This window comes from Nematolebias whitei, chromosome 15 (assembly GCF_014905685.2).
Source record: "Nematolebias whitei isolate Nwh7 chromosome 15, NemWhi1, whole genome shotgun sequence".
Taxonomy (NCBI): Eukaryota; Metazoa; Chordata; class Actinopteri; order Cyprinodontiformes; family Rivulidae; genus Nematolebias; species Nematolebias whitei.
Genome location: NC_056512.1, coordinates 37,606,929 through 37,625,293, shown reverse-complemented (window position 1 = coordinate 37,625,293; position 18,365 = coordinate 37,606,929). Strand labels below are relative to the sequence as shown.

The 18,365-nt window shown below is 41.6% G+C and overlaps 3 protein-coding genes across 5 annotated transcripts in view; all 3 read left to right on the top strand.

The window, feature by feature from the left end:
• sgf29 (SAGA complex associated factor 29) overlaps positions 1-415 on the top strand; it is an 8,062-nt gene extending 7,647 nt beyond the window's left edge. For all 3 annotated transcript variants that reach the window (XM_037689162.1, XM_037689163.1, XM_037689164.1), the window contains exon 10: positions 97-415. In XM_037689162.1, coding sequence (XP_037545090.1) covers positions 97-213 — 117 coding nt within the window. In that variant the 3' untranslated portion in view covers positions 214-415. The remainder of the gene's footprint in view (positions 1-96) is intronic.
• Positions 416-5,579: 5,164 nt separating this feature from the next.
• On the top strand, positions 5,580-13,989 carry LOC119421801 (nuclear factor of activated T cells 2 interacting protein). Its single transcript, XM_037689161.1, has 9 exons — positions 5,580-5,600; positions 7,904-8,002; positions 8,076-8,136; positions 8,208-8,325; positions 8,406-8,483; positions 8,770-9,001; positions 9,075-9,219; positions 10,335-10,429; positions 13,676-13,989. The coding sequence occupies exons 1-9, from the start codon at positions 5,589-5,591 to the stop codon at positions 13,835-13,837; spliced, it is 1,002 nt and encodes a 333-aa protein (XP_037545089.1). The 5' UTR covers positions 5,580-5,588; the 3' UTR covers positions 13,838-13,989.
• Positions 13,990-15,672: 1,683 nt separating this feature from the next.
• On the top strand, positions 15,673-17,472 carry LOC119421800 (protein spinster homolog 1; the record flags this gene model as incomplete). Its single annotated transcript, XM_037689160.1, is given in 3 exon segments — positions 15,673-15,855; positions 16,816-16,864; positions 17,266-17,472. A coding segment is annotated over 1 exon segment (205 nt), but the record flags the coding sequence as incomplete, so codon positions are not given.
• Positions 17,473-18,365: the final 893 nt, after the last annotated feature.

Below are 18,365 nucleotides of genomic sequence, written 5' to 3'. Positions count from 1 at the left end.
GTTTGAGTGCAGTCTGATCTGATGGTGTGTTTGAGTACAGTCTGATCTGATGGTGTGTTTGAGTGCAGTCTGATCTGATGCTGTGTTTGTGTGCAGCCTCAGGATGATTACTCGGTGCTGTTTGAGGACACGTCGTACCCTGATGGGTACTCTCCTCCGCTCAACGTGGCCCAGAGGTACGTGGTGGCGTGTAAGGAGAACAAGAAGAAATGACCGACAAGTTCCAGGTCTGAATTTATCATGAAGTAACTTCAGTTGTTGTTGTGAGGAACTTCCTGTTTTTAAACTTTAAATTTGTTCCCACCTGTTGGACAGTGACAGGGAGCTGTGTCGAAACCTCCACAGTTTTTCTGACACTTTGAGTATTTTACTTTAATCCTCAGTTAAAGTACTTTACTTTATTTTATTGTCAAGTCCAGTGTTGTAGGAAAATAAAAAAATCATATAAAACTATGTGGATATTTTTCTACCTTTGTCCGCAGCTTTACTTAATCTGTTTTACTACCGGTAATTGTACTGTAAAATATTCAAATTAAAAATCAATAAGAGAATGTGAAACAAGAAGTGTTTTTTACTATTTATGTGTTCTTTTAATTTAACAGTTTTATTTTATTAACTGTAGAATTTTATGTCTTATGGGTTTTACTAAGAAACTTATGAGTTTGTTAATAAGGGGAAAGTTGTCTTTTTTAAATAAAATCATTCCAACTCTATATGTGATTTATTAATTTTTTTATTTGAAGATGTATTTTTGAATTCGTAACACCTGTCCAGGCTCAACTAAAGAAAAATAGCCTACTGCTAATTGCGGTGCATTCACTGTAGTGTTCATTAATGTGCACTGTTCTTCAGTTTAACTTCATCCATCCATCCATCATCTTGTTCTGGACTCAGGTCTCGGGGGCAGCATCTTGAGCAGGGAGGTCCAGACATCTCTTTCCACAGCCACCTCTTCCAGCTCTTCTGGGAGGACTCCAAGATGTTCCCAGGCCAACTGAGAGACGTAGTCTCTCCACCATGTCCTGGGTCTTCCCCGGGGTCTCCTCCCAGTCGGACATGCCAAAAGCACCTCTCTAGGGAGGCGCCCAGGGAGCATCCTTATCATTTGCCTAACCACCTCAACTGGCTCCTCTGGATGTGGAGGAGCAGCGGTTCTACTCCGAGTCTCTCCTGATAACTGAACTTCTCGGCCTATCTCTAAGGAAGAGTCCAGCTACCCTGCAGAGGAAACTCATTTCAACCTCCTGTATCCACGATCTCAGTCTTTCGGTCACTATCCAGAGCTCGTGACCATAGGTGAGGGTAGGAATGTAGACCGACCAGTAAATGGAGAGCTTTGTCTTACAGCTCAGCTCCCTCTTCACCACAATGGATCGGCACAGAGTCCTCAATACTGCAGACGTTGCACCAATCCATCTGTCAATCTCACACTTCTTTCTTTCCTCACTCGTGAACTGAACCCTGAGATACTTGAACTCCTCCACTTGAGGTAGAACCTCACCCTTGACCTGAAGAGAGCAATCCACCCTTTTCCAACTGAGGACCATGCCACTGCCTCAACACTGCTCACCACATTACCTTGAAGACATAAAAAATTAAATAATAAAATGAAAATATTTTGAAATATATGTACCGGTATATATATTTTTTGTTGTGTAAGATAAATATTTTATAGTTAATGATGAGTAAAATTGTTTATTTCAAAAACGTCTCTTGATTGATGACGTATTTCCGCCCTGGACTGCAAGAATCTTTGCCCATAGACTCATTAAAGTTGTACATGCGCAGTAGCTCCTCTTCATTACAAGATATCCAGTGCCTTGCGAAAGAATTCGGCCCCCTTGAACTTTTCAACCTTTTGCCACATTTCAGGCTTCAAACATAAAGATATAAAATTTTAATTTTTTGTGACGAATCAACAAGTGGGACACAATCGTGAAGTGGAATGGAATTTATTGGATGTGTCAAACTTTTTTAACAAATAAAAAACTGAAAAGTGGGGCGTGCAATATTATTGGGCCCTTTGCGTTAATACTTTGTAGCGCCGCCTTTTGCTGCAGTTCCAGCTGCAAGTCTCTTGGGGTTTGTCTCTGTCAGTTTTGCACATGGAGACACTGAAATTCTTGCCCATTCTTCCTTGCAAAACAGCTCGAGCTCAGTGAGGTTGGATGGAGAGCGTTTGTGAACAGCAGTCTTCAGCTCTTTGCACAGATTCTCGATTGGATTCAGGTCTGGACTTTGACTTGGCCGTTGCAACACCTGGATACGTTTATTTGTGAACCATTCCATTGTAGATTTGGCTTTATGTGTTGGATCATTGTCTTGTTGGAAGATAAATCTCCATCCCAGTCTCAGGTCTCTTGCAGACTCAAACAGGTTTTCTTCCAGAATGGTCCTGTATTTGGCCCCATCCATCTTCCCATCAATTCTGACCATCTTCCCTGTCCTGCTGATGAAAAGCAGGCCCAAACCATGATGCTGCCACCACCGTATTTGACAGTGGGGATGGTGTGTTCAGGGTGATGAGCTGTGTTGCTTTTATGACAAACATATTGTTTTGCATTGTGGCCAAACAGATCGATTTTGGTTTCATCTGACCAGAGCACCTTCTTCCACATGTTTGGTGTGTCTCCCAGGTGCTTGTGGCAAACTTTAAACAACACTTTTTATGGATATCTTTGAGAAATGGCTTTCTTCTTGCCACCCTTCCATAAAGGCCAGATTTGTGCAGTGTACGACTGATTGTTGTCCTATGGACAGACTCTCCCACCTCAGCTGTAGATCTCTGCAGTTCATCCAGAGTGATCATGGGCCTCTTGGCTGCATCTCTGATCAGTCTTCTCCTTGTTCGAGATGAAAGTTTAGAGGGACGGCCGGGTCTTGGTAGATTTGCAGTGGTCTGATACTCCTTCCATTTCAATATGATTGCTTGCACAGTGCTCCTTGGGATGTTTAAAGCTTGGGAAATCTTTTTGTATCCAAATCCGGCTTTAAACTCCTCCACAACAGTATCTCGGACCTGCCTGGTGTGTTCCTTGGTCTTCATGATGCTCTCAGCGCTTTGAACAGAACCCTGAGACTATCACAGAGCAGGTGCATTTATACGGAGACTTGATTACACACAGGTGGATTATATTTATCATCATCAGTCATTTGGGACAACATTGGATCATTCATAGATCCTCACTGAACTTCTGGAGTGAGTTTGCTGAACTGAAAGTAAAGGGGCCGAATAATATTGCACGCCCCACTTTTCAGTTTTTTATTTGTTTAAAAAGTTTGACACATCCAATAAATTTCATTCCACTTCACAATTGTGTCCCACTTGTTGTTGATTCTTCACAAAAAATAAAATTTTATATCTTTATGTTTGAAGCCTGAAATGTGGCAAAGGGTTGAAAAGTTCAAGAGGGCCGAATACTTTCGCAAGGCACTGTAGGACCATTCTGGGCACAACTCTCCTGCGCCCAGAGTACAGGCACACGATACAGATCGTGCTTCCGGTCCCGGAACAGATCGTGCAGTGACACTCAGAACCAGGCTATGTGTGAGAGAGGCTAGCTGCTGCAGTTAGGCTTTAAGCCATTGAAAGCCCTTTATCTAATGCATATTTTGCCATTTCTGACTGATATGCCTCTCAACTTTTAGATGTCTCTGTTTGTGAAAAAACTTCAGTTGACTGTGTTTGTTTGTTCCTGGAGCTAGCACACTAGCACTAGCCTCCAGGTTATTGTATTGGGCTCTGTGATAAATCAATGCTATTATAAAGCTACATTTATTTGAATGTGTTTATAGATAAAATAATGATCAAACATTAATACTTTTCTATACTAAATATCACTGATGGTATTGAGAACAAAAAAGGTTAAATCATGTCATCTGGACCAGTTTCTTTAAGGGAGAAACGTTTGAAAGATGAAACGTTTCTCCCTTAAAGAAACTAGTCCAGATGACATGATTTAACCATTTTTTGTTGTTATCTACCTGGATGATTGAGCTTACAACCTTTTTTCACAGATGGTATAGTTCTACTATTTCTGAACACCTGCATTTGTATTGATCTGGAGAATGAAAAATAAGCTTGCAGTAAGTAACTAGCTCCTGGTGTTAAGATTGAAGCATTTAAATTGAAGGTACAATGAGATGGTGAAACGCTATATTATGCGATAAGATGCAGTATTAGGACCTTTAATATTAGGAATATTTAAGAGTACTCAAATAATGAGCTTGATTCTATTTATATTATGAACTTATATTACTATAGTGATAATGATAAAACATGTACATGTATTGCTTGATGGTTTTTGATATAGATAAAACCCAGGTTTGTTGACTATTATGTCTGCTTCACACAGGCCTGAGCCTTGGGGACTCATTTACAAGAGAGATCTGATTTCTTTAATAAAGAGTGATGACAACAGTGGATAACAACGACAGCAATAGACATTCACCAAAGAGGCATACAAATTGAAATTTATTTTTTCTTTTTTTTTTAACAAATCAAAACAAAATAGCAACCAAAAGGGCAGTCAAAAGGAAAATAGCAAGGGGAAAAAAAACAGCTAGATTATAAGGCGGTGTAGAAAACTAAAAACAGGAACATGTCTGCATTGGTTTTTGCCAGGAACTTAACAGATGTTTGAAGCCACTAGAGAGGTCAAGGTCGAGAGCTTCAGATCTTTTTGCAAGATATTCCAGGAAACAGGAGTGGAGTAGGAGAAAGCCCTTTTGCCTAGTTCAGTCTTCATTGAGGGGACACTGCAGGTAATAAGGTCATGACCTTATTGAGAGTGCATGCTTTTTCTTTCTTCATGAACTGATTTGAACTATTTTCACATTATTCAACAACCAAAACAGATTTTTTTTTTTTTACTGTAATGGCTAGGTATTTTAAAAAAAAGAACATTTAGTCCTCCTGAGCAAGTAGGTATCTCTGTAGACCTCAAAGGAAGGTGAATCTCAAGGGCCACACCTGAATGGACGAAACAAAAGATGGTGTTTCTCAACCCCTTCTCAAAAGAGAAATTATGGAGAAACACCTTTTTTTCCCCCGTCCAATCAGGTGTGACCCTTGAGATACACCTTCCTTTCCTGATGCTGCTCATAATCCAGGTAGAAAAATCTAAAAAAGTTAAGTCATGTCTTCTGGACAGGTTCAAAAAACAAAAAAATTGAAGAAACGTTTCGTCTTTCATCCAAAAGAGTTTTTCAGTCTGGGTCTGGGTGTTCAAAGTCTTCTTCCTTTTTTTTTCTTTTTTTTATCTTTATTCAAGCAAATGATAATTATACAACAAACAAATGCATGGAGTATACAGAAGAACACAGTCTTCTTCCATTATGAACTCTCCAAGCCATTTTAATATAAAATTGGATTCACCACAATTACATTCCAGTTATTTTAAATTGATTCATGAGTAGACATGTTAGTTATTTAAGATATATTTAATTATATTTTGACTAGTCCAAATACTTATTTCATGGTCAGCTAGTCGGACTAATCGATTTTACGTTAAAACGGCTTGACACGCGCTTCTGCACGCTGTCGTCATATCCGGCACAGTTCTCGGCGCGTAGGGTAAAAAAACAACATGGCGGAAGCGGTGAGTGTTTGTGTTTTGCTGTTGTTATTGTCGCTTTAAAAACACTTTACACGGGACATATAATCGATTATTTGTCTTTGTGTGGTTTTGTTGACTCAGACTCCGAGTTGGAAGTGACAACTGAAACAATAGAAACGAAATTTGGACCGACAGCTGTGACCGTTAGCGTCATGCTACTTCAGAGTTCTTCACAATAAAAGCCGGTCAGAGTTGCCTCTGAATTTGTGTAAAATGATGAAAAAAGTGTAAAAAGATAGTTGTATGGACGCAAACAAACTACACTTAAAGTACCCGTAAACCTGTCGTTTGTCAGGTAATGAGCCGAAGGTAAAGGTTCAGCTGGTTGTGATTTACTAACATTAAATAATAATTTAAACTGTTAGCAGCCAGCATGGATTAAAAGGAGCAGGAACTGAATTATATTTTTTGAAACATAAACAGTTCGACTGGATTCATGTTCAGATTTTTTTTTTTTATTAGTGCATATCTTTGCATTTTAATACTTTAATACTACTATACTATAGCGTATAATTAATATATTCATACATTCAGCCTTAATGTATACTGCTTAGTCCCATTGAGTCTCAAGGACTCATTTACAAAAGACCTGATTCTAACAAAGAGTGATGACAACAATCAAAGGATGCGTACAAATTGAGATTTTTTTAACAATTGAAAATAAAATGGTATTTAAAAGAAAATGTAACAATTTAAAAGAAAATGTAGCAAACAAAAAATCAGCTAGGTAACCTAGCTGGGTTTTTGTTTGTTACAAAATTAAAAACAGGAACATGTCTGCATTGGTTTTTGCCATGAACTTAGATGTTTGAAGCCACTTAGAGAGGTCATGGTTGAGAGCTTCAGGTCTTTTTACAAAATATTCCAGGAAACCGGAGCGGAGTAGGAGAAGGCCGTTTTGCCAAGTTCAGTCCTCATTGAGGGAACACTGCAGGTAATAATGTCCTGAGAGCGCACGCTGTAGCTGCACTCACGCAGTGACATGTAGGAGGAGATGTATGAATGCAACAGACCAAGAAGTGATTTAAAGATGAAAATCTAGTTGAGCATTAAGTGTAGAACCACTAGACTGAGGAATAGCTTGGATGATAAACGGATCATTTCAGAGACGCTTTGTGAGTTCGTTGAGGTGAAATCGGGATTTCATGGGAACTTTAGTTGGACATATGTTTTTAAAGTAACTTGTTTTTGAAGGTGTGCGGTTCGCAGCGGTTCTCCTTCAGTAACCGGACCTCTGCTGATGCTCTGAACCTCTGGCTGATTCTAAAACCAGTGGAAATTAAACCTAGTTCCAGGCCCTGGTCCAACAGAACCTCTTTCAGCAGCAATTCAATTCAGTTTATTTATATAGCCCCAAGTCGCAACAGAAATCGTCTCAGAGCGCTGAACAGAAACATTCATACTGGTATATAAAACATAATTTCACATTATTTATCTGAGGAGGAGACTGCTTTGAGTTGAACTCCATCACAGAACTCTCATCTTGAGCAAGCATGAAGGCAACAGTGGACCATTTCTGGCCCGTGTTCAAATTTCCACCGGCCTGCAGCCTCTGTCATAAAATCAGTAATACGCTCCCGCCAGCACCGTTATAAAATACTCTGCTTACATGCTATTTTATATTTCACCAGCAGATTGTAGTGGTTCTTGAAAATGACTCCTGTGACTCAATGAGACTACCTGTATCAGTTCACACTCCTGACCAGTAGGTGGTGGTAATGCACCAAAATATTGTCTGCTAACCGCCAAATACAAGAAGAAGTAATAATCCTTTCCAGCATAGACATATTTATGAAGATGGCTCAAAGATAATTTTGAGCTGTTTGGCTCACTGCAGCGGTGCGTCAGTGTCCGTCATATTACATGTGGCGGATCTGTCGGTCAACTAATACAAGGAAATGGACTGAACTTCATAAAGCACCGTTCTACAAAGTGTTTTAAGTTAATCCCCGTCATTCACACACTTATATATCTGGAAAACAAACAAGCATCAAAGACAACATTTGTAACTTTTAACACGATTATTAAAAATGTTTACTCCTTAAATGTTTAGGTTAAATGTAAGCACTAAACCATCATATGTGTTATTTTGAGTGTTTACAACTACTAATGTGTGTAACACTATTACTGTGATGATAAATATAGAAATGTTAATATTGAACATTTAATTTGACGTGTGGATTTTAAGACTAAAGAGCACTAACCTTCACATTTAACTGATTTTGATTAATCACATCCATAAACATGTATACCTTTACAAGGTGTGTGTGTGTTCGTGTTCTCAGGTGTCTGACGGGGACGTTCAGATTGTGAAGCCTCCATTTAAACGTCGGCGTGTCCTCGACCCGTCAGCAGTTGTTCCAGTTCCTGTTTACTCCAACCAGGTGAACTTCAAATGCCGTGTTTGTTGTCAGGTTCGCCTGTGGTGATGATGATGATGATGAGGTGTGTTTCCAGGTGAGCAGCAGTCTTCAGCTGAAGCCGACAGCAGCTCTGTTCTCTGAGAAGGAAACCGCAGGTGAAAACACACCTGAGGAGCTGCAGACCCCGCCCTCTGCTCCTCCTGACCTTGTTTCTGTCTCTGACTAGACGACGGCGCCGATGACGGTCTGTGGGCGGCGTTTTCCACTGGCGTACCGCTGCTGCCTGACATCACGCTCAGCGACTCTGAGGACGAAGCAGAACTTGACGAGCTGGTGAAGCCAGTGTGAGTCAGAGAACCGCCCGATGTTCCGCCTGATGGAGGATCCACGAGTCGTCTAACGCTTCCTGTCGTGTCTGCCACAGAGAAGAACCTCGCTGCCCTTCGCCGCCTCCAGAGAGTCCGGTCCAGAAACAGTCCAGGAAGGTCACTCAAAAGATCAAGTAGGTCCAGTTTCAGATCTCCAGGACAGTTGCTGAAGCTCAGATGGTTCTGTTAGTTTTTGAAGATGTTTTGAGTTTTAGGACGAAGGACTGAAGACATTTTCAACCAAAGGTTCTCGTCTTTCAGACCAGACACGATCCTGCAGGGTTTGAGGATCGAATCTTGATCATTTAGGTGTTCTGTGGTTCTGGTTCTGTCTGCAGAGTTGTTCAGATCAGGATATTTGAACCGGACCTGAATATGAGTCACTCTGAGTCCAGATTCTGATGTTTCCTCCTCATTCAGTGACATCAACAAGAGGCTCCGGGCCGTCAGCGCCGTTCTGTCCCCAGAACCTCAGACCATCAGGTCCAGAAGTAATAGAACCCCATCATCCCCACCGCCTGGACTGGAACTGGAAGACCTTGATGATGATGTCATTATGAGCCCAACCTTGCTGCACACCTCCGACTTGGTCCGGGAGATCCCCCTTAAGATCCGTTGCCGAGCAGACGTCCACAAGATCCCGGTGCTGTCGGTATGTCCTGCGTCTGTGTCCTGGACTGAAAGTAAACAATAAACAGGAAGTTTGTTTTTCTTCATGTTTACAGACGACTCGATTAAACTGCGTGGTGAAGAAGCTGTCTGTCATCCTGAACGTCCCGCCTCCTCGCCTCCTCCTGCTGAGGGATGATGTGGAACTGTCGGTAGACTCCACCATCGGCGAGCTCGGCCTCGGCATCGCTGACATCATCGGTGGGTCACATGACTCTGGATAAACTTAAAAGATAAAGGTCTGTGTTGTCATCATAGTAATGATGAAATTAGTTCTCTGCATTTAACGCATCACACCTGAGGTACACACAGGTGAGAGTGGGCAGCTATGTAAGCACCGGGGAGCAGTTAGGGATTGGGTGTTCTGCTCAAGGACATCATGACATGTGGGCATGGTGGGCAGTTGAAACTGTGACGACCTGGTCCCGAGTCGGCTGCTCTACCTCTCCACCGCAGCCGCTTGATTAGTCGTCTTCAAGGTGACGAACGGATTCGGAGCTGCTTCTTCATGGAACCATGACAGGAAACTTGACCTCCTACCAGAACCCAACTTGCTCCTCTGTCATCTGGAACGGGCCTCTTGAGTTCTCGTCTGGAACTCTGCTGACAGAAACATTCAGAACTTCCCGAGAATTTTCTGCTGAAGCATCAGAACTGATCCGGCGCTTTTGGTTTCAGCTCCAGCTGTTCTCTGATGTTCCGACTCTTCAGCTGATTTTATGTTTTTGACACTGTAAACATCTGAGTTTGATATAAAACCATAAATAGATTTTATTTTCACACGTTTACTTTTAATTCATCGTTTCTCCCTCACTCTGACTCCGGTCCGTTTAAAGTGAGGACAGATTTTGGATTCTGTGAGTGAAACGATGCGGTCCGTTTTCACTTGTGTTTATTTCCTCTGACCCAGAGAAAATGGGAGTCCCTCAGGGTTTCTGCCTCACTTCCTGCTGATCTTGTTGTTGTTGAACTTGGTGCTGAAAGGGTTAAAAGCAGAGGAAACTACAAAGCTACCTGGATTTGTTTTTATTTAGGCAAGCTCACGATGAGAACCAACAGCCGAGATGTTCAGGAAGTGGGTCTGTTCTGGAGCTCCTGGTTCCTGACAGCTGAGCAGCTTGTTTTCTCTCAGAGTGATCCATCTTCACTCAGTGACCATCTTTGGTTGGCTTTATGTTAATTAGCTGCTGCTGATGTCATTGTGTTCTGATGATATTTAATCTTTGAGTTGGTTTGTGTTGAAACAAGCCAAACAGGAAGTGGTTCTGCTGATCAGAACCAGAACCGTCTGACCTCTGGTTTGGTGTTTTCTGCAGAGTGTGTCGCCATGGCAGCAGAGGAGAGCAGTAGCATCACCGTCAAACTGCAGAGCAAAGACCGAGACTCGTGCCAGGAGTTCTCCATCCACAGAGTATGTAGCTCCTCCTCTTCCTGTCTGCTTCCTGTCTGCTTCCTGTCTGCTTACTGTCTGCTTCACGTCTGCTTCCTTTAAAAAAATATATATATATTTATTAAAATTCAAACATTACACAATAGTTATCAATATACATTCACCCCCCCCCCCCCCCCCCCCCCCAAAAAAAAAAAAAGGATAAACAGAAGCTGGGGTGTTATTGAATTAAACACATTAAATTAGGTGCACAAATCAAATGTTTTTAGAGCTGTCTTGTTATTGGAGTCAGAAAAGTTTACGATGTTCAGACTCCTTGTGGCCTGAAAAGAGGAACAGAGTGACTCAACTTTGATTTGTGTATTTCCCTACGAGTATCATCAAATCTAAAGTTCTTTCTGTTTGTGACATCATGGACTCCAAACAGTTCATTGTTCCAACTTCAACAGAAACGAGTCAATATTTCTCTGGATAAACCAGATGACTTGTTTCCAGAAGGAGGCAGTCGTGTGACAGAACACGAACATCTGGATCATAGTTTCAGACTCGCACACAGAGCAGTTCACACAAATATATTCTCTACATTTTAACATGTACTGCTTGGCAGACCTGTGGATGAATTTATAAGATACTTCTCTTACTTTGTTTATCACTAAATATCTATATGGCAGTTTCCACACATTGACCCAGTTCAGCCCATTTACAAATCCAGCCCAGTAATTAACAACATAGGGGCTACTGGTAATATCTGCTTGAAATAATGATCTAATATTACGATTAATGGAGTCAAAGGTTGGAGCACCAGCTGGTTTCTCAACCTCTTTTAATAAAGTTAGAACACCAGAGGGAATAGATTCATTACTAGATCAAATTGTTTTGGGGTAACAGGAAAATAAAATGTCTGCAAGAACTCAGAGTGGTTCAGCAAATTCCCATTATCATTAAGTAGCTGAGATACTAGAATTATGCCGTTATCAAACCACAAGTTAAAAAAATAGATTTATTTTTGTATTTGATGTGTTGATTGTTCCAAATGAAACATGGAGAAAAATTGTGTTTATAAATTAAAGACCATGCCAACAACATTTGTTTATGAAAGTTTGATAACCAAAGGGGAAGTTTATCTATTTTCTAATCACACAGAAGTACATATTCAAGGCCTCCTACAGTAGAAAAACATATTTGGGTATAAAGTTCCACGTAGATGTAGGTTCTGTAAAAACTGCTCCATCCAGTTCATTTAAAGGTTTTATTAAGAGTAAAGTGGGGAAAGTTTAAACCACCTGAATCGTAAGTGTTCATAATAACAGATTTCTTCACATAATGTGTTTTATTTTTCATATAAATTGAATAATAACTTCTCAATGGCGGGACAGATAGGCTTGTGGACAGCCAGAGGGACAGCTGCGTGTGTGAGACGAGACAATCCCTCTGCCTTCGTTAACAATATCCTTCCATTCAGGGATAGATCTCTTTGAAGCCATTGGTTCAGTTTATTCCTTGATTTTTCAATAATTGGGTTAAAGTTTTCAGAGCATCTGGTTTTTCATTATAGTCATCCCGAGGCAGGAGAGTTTGCTTTTGACTGGAACGTTATAAATCACTGTGTTGTTGCAGCGTTCAAGAGGATAAAGCTCACACTTGTGCAGGTTGAAGCAGAGTCCAGAAGCTGCAGAGAACATGTCTATTGTCTGGACAGCAATGGGAACTTGGGTGACATCTTTTAGGAATAATGTGGCGTCATCAGCCAGTTGACGGATTGTAAGTTCTCTACCTGCAATAAAGAAACTTTAATGGACTATTTTTTATCTGAGTGGATAGAAGTTGTGTCCACAGGATGAATAAATGAGGAGAAGCTGGGCAGCCCTGTCTGATGCCCGACTGTAATTCAAATCTGGGTGAAGTCCCATTTTTTTAGTCTAATGGAACCGTTACTGTTGGTGTACATAGTTTTAACAGCTTTACAGAAAAAAATACCAAATCCAAAATGTCTGAAATATAAAATTATGCTCTACAGTGTCAAATGCTTTATAAAAATCCAGGAAGAAGATAAAACTGTCATCAGGACACAGAAATGAGTAATAAATTAAATCTAAAACAAGTCGAATATCATTAGAAATGTCTATTTCTCATGAATCCTGATTGAGTTTCATCAATAAGTGGATCCAAGACATTTTAAATCCGTTTCACAAGTACGGAAGCAAATATCTTGTAGTCAGTGTTCAGCAAAGAGATTGGACGCCAATTATCGATCAACAGGAGTTTCTTTTTAGGTTTAGGAATCATCAGGCCTCGAGTTAGTGTTGGAGGTAGAGTTCCTCGTTCTGTACTTTCTAAGATTACCTTAAGTATGAAGGGAGCCGAGTATTCTATAAATGTCAGATAAAACTACAGATCGGCCATCAACTCAAGGATATTTGTTAGATTTGAGATGCTCAATGGCAGAGGTGACCTCCTGTAGGGTTACTGGATCATCATTATTTTTTTTATTAACCTTTATTTAATCAGGCAAATCCCATTGAGATCACAAGGAGGCCTGGGCCTGAAGGCAGTCTAACATTTATGTTTTTGGTCTGTGGGAGGAAACCGGAGTACCTGGAGAAAACCCACGCAACACGGAGAGAACATGCAAACTCCACCCAGAAAGACCCCAGGTCTAACCGGGGATTGAAACCAGGACCTTCTTGCTGTGAGGCAATAGTGCTAACCACTGAGCCGTTGTGCTGCCATCACATATCTCCTCCTATCTTCCTGTCTACCTCCTGTCTGCTTCCTGTCTACTGAGGTGGCTGAGTGGTTAGAGCAGTCGTCCTCTAATGCAAGAGTTGGGGGTTTGAATCCACCAGCAGTCGCATGCCAAAGTGTCCCTGGGCAAGACGATGAACCCCTCATTGCCTCTGATGTGTGTCCCATCGGTGTATGAATGTGATAAATCTCTGATTAGTCTTTATATATGTAATAAGAGTGCTGCATGAATGGGTAAATGAGGCACAGGTTGTGTTATAAAGATCTTTGAGTGTCTTGATTAGATAGAAAGGAGCTATAGAAGTACAGTCCATTTACTTCCTGTCTGCTTCCTGTCTGCTTCTTTTCTACTTGCTGTCTGCTTCCTGTCTGCTTCTTTTCTACTTGCTGTCTGCTTCCTGTCTGCTTCTTTTCTACTTGCTGTCTGCTTCCTGTCTGCTTACTTCCTGTCTACTTCCTGTCTGCTTCCTGTCTGCTTCATTATGTTTGGGTCTCTGATAGGGAACTTTCGGATTGTTTCAGGAGGCTCCGCTGGGCTCTGTCTTCTCCCAGTACCTGACCAACATCTCAGCTGGCGCCCGGAGAAAAGTCCGTTTCCTGTTCGACGGTGCCATTGTGACGGACAGCCAGACGGCGGCGCAGCTGGACATGGAGGACGGAGACATCATTGAAGTCTGGACCTGAACCTCCTCAGATCATTTCTGGAAGTTTAACATTTAAAATCCGCTGCTGCTGTTTTTGTTTGGCTGCTGGCTCTGCTCACCTGAACTGCACTGCCACCTCTGTTTGTTACGTTTGATTTAATTTAATTTGATAAATAAATTTCTTTAGGCTGGGAGGCGTCCGGTCCTCGTTTTGTTCCACGATGGCGTTCTAAAGTGACCCGTCGGGAGGAGAGCCAGACCTGCAGGAGCAGGACTCTCCAGGAGTCCAGGTGGATTTTACACAGTTTTATCGTTTGTTTTAGCACTTTACTTTTTTAATATCTAATATCTTCCTCCTCAAACATTAATTAAATTATTCGTTTGACGGAGCTTTTGGAAAGTTCTCAGTCTCGATGGTGGAAATGTTTTCCTGCAGCTCCAATTATCCAGATTAAATAACTCGGGGTTAAATAAAGAATTAATTTCTCTTTTTATTTGGCAAGAACCAAACTTCCCTGATGATGGTGTGATCTTCGAACTTCTTTTTTCAGAGTTTAAATCTGCTCAAAGCTCCTTCAGGTCAACATCTGCCCTGTTGTCATGGTTACCATCTGAAAACAAACATCAAGCTAAAAATGCTAAATTATGATCGCAGGGAACATGACTGAAGGTTGTGTTTGTTTGTTCTCTCCCCCCTGGAAAATAAAAGTGAAGTTGTGAAGAAAAACCTAATGTGCTCAGTTTGATTGTAAAGACTTTTATTTTGAAAGGTTTCTCTGAAAGCTCCAGGACTTGCAGGAGCTTCAATTTCTGCAGGTATGGACTCTGGATGTGCTTTGACCTTTGACCTCAGCTGTACACCCTGACCTTTTTATCTCAGTCCTGCAGAAGGTCACAGAAAAACCTCCATACCATAATGCCGCCGCCATATTTGTTTCTCCGTGTGCTGCTGGGAAACATCTGGTTCCCACATCAGGAACACTGCGGTTCAGGTGTGAAGCTCCATCTAAGACAACGTGATGGTCCAGACTGACGGGTGCAGCTGAGCTCCAAGAGACTTTAATCCCATTTTAGAGATGGACTTGTTCCTCAAAGCTGATCCGTTTAATGTTAAACTGAGGAAACTTAAGAAGTGAAAACCTCTGACCTAAAGAGATTTTTATTGATTGATCCTGTTCAGCAGCAGCAGATCTTTGAAACTGACATGAAATATGAATCAATGTATTTTTAACTACCCTACAATTTAAACATGACTGGACTGTATGATCACATGGAAACCCATTTCTGCCTCTTAAAGTAAAATCTGTTACAAATACAAGATATCTCAAATGTATATTTTATCATTACTAATATACTAAGTCATTTATGAGATTTAAAGTTAAAATCGTGACATATGAGTCATTATTTTCAGATTCTCACTTATGAGACGTTATATTTTATTTATTAGATAATGAGACAGCCGCTGAGTCAAACGAAAGTTACGTATGTAACTACGGTTCTATGAATCCCGAATGATCGCCAGAGCTTTTTTTTTATTTATTTTTTTATTTATTAATAACACACAGAACTACAAAAGACAAAGATATATACAAACACTCAGAATCCTTGCATTCTGCGAGAAGATTCTGTAGGAACAGAGCCGCGGATGACGCCAGGCTGTATCGCCTCTGATTGGTCATCCGTGTCACACCTGTGAATCCGTTGGTATTATTACTCGAACAGCGCATGCGCGAAAGGAACATTCAGCACTTTCAGCACCGCCCTCTGGCGGACATTATTTTTCAATCAAAATGGCGGAAATGGGCTTCCAGCATCACGTGACGAGCTGTGATTTTTTGCAGTCATGTGAGCCACAGCGGAAGTAGGGTCAGATCCAATATGGCGGTGGGTAAGAGGCTTCGTCTGGGAAGGTTTTAGTAAACTTTCCTCCTCCGTGGAGTCCGTGAAAGTGTTTGTTTTTACACTGACAACATGAGCTTTAAATAAGTTTTAAAAGTTTGATTCAGAAGGTTTCAAACCGGCAGCGCGAGGAGGAAGAGCCACGATCCATCTAGACAGGTAAACAACAACAGTTTATTTTCCTCATCTGTTGCAACTGTGTTTTATATTCATTCGACATGTTTGCCGAATTCTATAAAAAAATTTAGAAATAATAAATCATGTCTCGGTCTTTAAAAAGCCGCATGTTTGTCGCTGCTCATAAAAGCGTGAGATATTTGAACAGAGTCTGGTGCGTCTGGAAGCTGCCGGCTTATTGAACAGCTGCCTCGCGCTCATTCACCGCGCGAGCTCAGCTGCTGTCCCGCGTGCAGCTCAGCATCCGATCACAAATCGATATGTTCGATCAGTGATGGCTTAAAGGACTGAACGAAGGTCAGAAAACAGCTGAGAAGGGTTAAAATGCACCAACCGAACCTCTGCTGAAAAAATACCTTTTTTACAGAAACAAGCACGAACCTCACAGTGTGAGCTTTTTTAACTATGATTATTATTATTATTGAATATCATATATGATCATATTAAAACATGCAATACGTTTTTAAATTATTACATACAAGTCTATCTACAATAAATTAAAATGTAATAAAAATGTATGTCATCATTATAATAGTTTTAATTTTAATTTGTTAAATTTAAATTTATTATTTAATTTTATTGTTCCTTTCACATCACTTCCATTGTGGTAATGAGTGAGGACGTCTCCTGTAGGATTAACCATCTTCCTCCTGATGAAAGGAATGACCTTCAGTGCCAACTTAAGTTTTTAGACACTTTAGTTTACTTCACAAATCTAAGATAAAGTTTGCCTAAATTTTAACATTAGTCCAAAATTTGAATAACATCTCTTCTCAGTTTTAAGCTATTCTATATTATTCACACTTGTGAAATAACACTATTGGTTATTCATTCATATTTCTTATTTGCTATAATTCCATATTGTCATTATTAAAACAGAGAATAAAAGTTACAGAATTTTGTGACTTAACCAAAACCGAGTTTTGTGTGTTTTAATTCAAGTGAGGGGAATCGCAGCATTGCCAGGAATTTACTATAATTTTTAATCAAGGTCAGTCCACATTTATTACATAACCTTTGGACGGTTAGGGTAAACATCTGTTAAAAGGTGTGTTGTTGGTTCCAACTACCTGTTTCACTCCAGGTTCTTCCTGGTTTCACTCCAGGTTCTTCCTGGTTTCACTCCAGGTTCTTCCTGGTTTCACTCCAGGTTCTTCCTGCTTTCACTCCAGGTTCTTCCTGCTTTCACTCCACATTTTTCTTGGTTTCCTGTGAACTTTCACAGCAGCTGTCAAGGGTTTTTATTATATTTTATTGAAGCAGTTTGAGGGGAAGTGTCTCAAGAAGAGGACAAATACCTGATTTGATGATTGGGCTTCATATTTTTTGATGAGAACGTTAATCAGTAAAACGTTCAGAGGCTGACACACCGTTTAATCTCTTCCTCAGCAGCCATGGGGGAGCACACCCCAGACTCGGCGCCAATTCTCTCCTCTGACAGCGAAGCTGACGTTCCGGATGATCATGACGGGGTGGCAGCTCAGCAGCAACAAGAAGAAGAGTTTGCCAGCGGGGTGTCCCAGGTTCGAGCGGTGCTGACCGTTCTCATCCTCTGTTACATCAACCTGCTCAACTACATGGACCGCTTCACTGTGGCAGGTACCGACCCATCCATGGGTTCTACTACGGATGGTCAGGCCTGATCAGTTCTCTCCTCTGGAGGGTTTTAGCTTTTTAAATCTTCAGTCAGACGAAAATTTTCATATCTGAGTTGTCAGGTTCAAAAACTTTCTGTAGGGGAACGTGACCAGAACCACTCTGACAGGTAACAGACCCTCTGGAGAACCCCTGATCCAGAACCACTGTGACAGATAGCAGAACCAGAAGCAGCGAGGTGAGCCGGCTGGTCTCCTGGTGCAAACGCAACAATCTCTTGCTGAACACAGAGAAGACCAAGGAGATTGTTGTGGACTTCAGGAGAACTCAGACAAAACATGCTCCACTATCCATCAACAGTGTTGTTGTGGAAAGGGTGAGCAGCACCAAGTTCTTGGGTGTGCACATCTCTGAGGACCTCTCCTGGACCATCAACACAGCAGCAGTGGCCAAAAAGGCTCACCAACGGCTCTACTTCCTCCGCAAGCTGAGAAGAGCGAGAGCCCCCACCCCCATCATGACAACCTTCTACAGGGGGGCCATCGAGAGCATCCTGATGAGCTGCTCCACTGTGTGGTACGGGGCCTGCACAGCATCCTGCCGCAAATCCCTCCAGCGGATCGTGAGGACAGCTGAGAAGATCATTGGCACCTCTCTCCCCTGCCTTCAGGACCTCCACAGCTCTCGCCTCAGAAGTAAAGCCCTCTGCTGGGTGGGAGATCTTGACCACCCGCTACACTGCTTCTTCAACCTGCTGCCATTAGGGCGGAGACTGCGTAGCCTCAGTTCTAGGACCAGCAGACTGTGGAACAGCTCCGTCCATCAGGCCGTGAGGATGCTGAACTCTCTGCCTGCCCCCCCTCAGCCCCCTCTCCCACTTCTGCCACCCTGCACAC

Excerpts from the sequence above, each read along its gene's own strand:
- LOC119421801 (XM_037689161.1), top strand. Across the intron at positions 8,003-8,075 it reads TTCCTGTTTACTCCAACCAG|GTGAGCAGCAGTCTTCAGCT; the intron begins GTGAACTTCAAA and ends GTGTGTTTCCAG. Across the intron at positions 8,137-8,207 it reads CTCTGAGAAGGAAACCGCAG|ACGACGGCGCCGATGACGGT; the intron begins GTGAAAACACAC and ends GTCTCTGACTAG.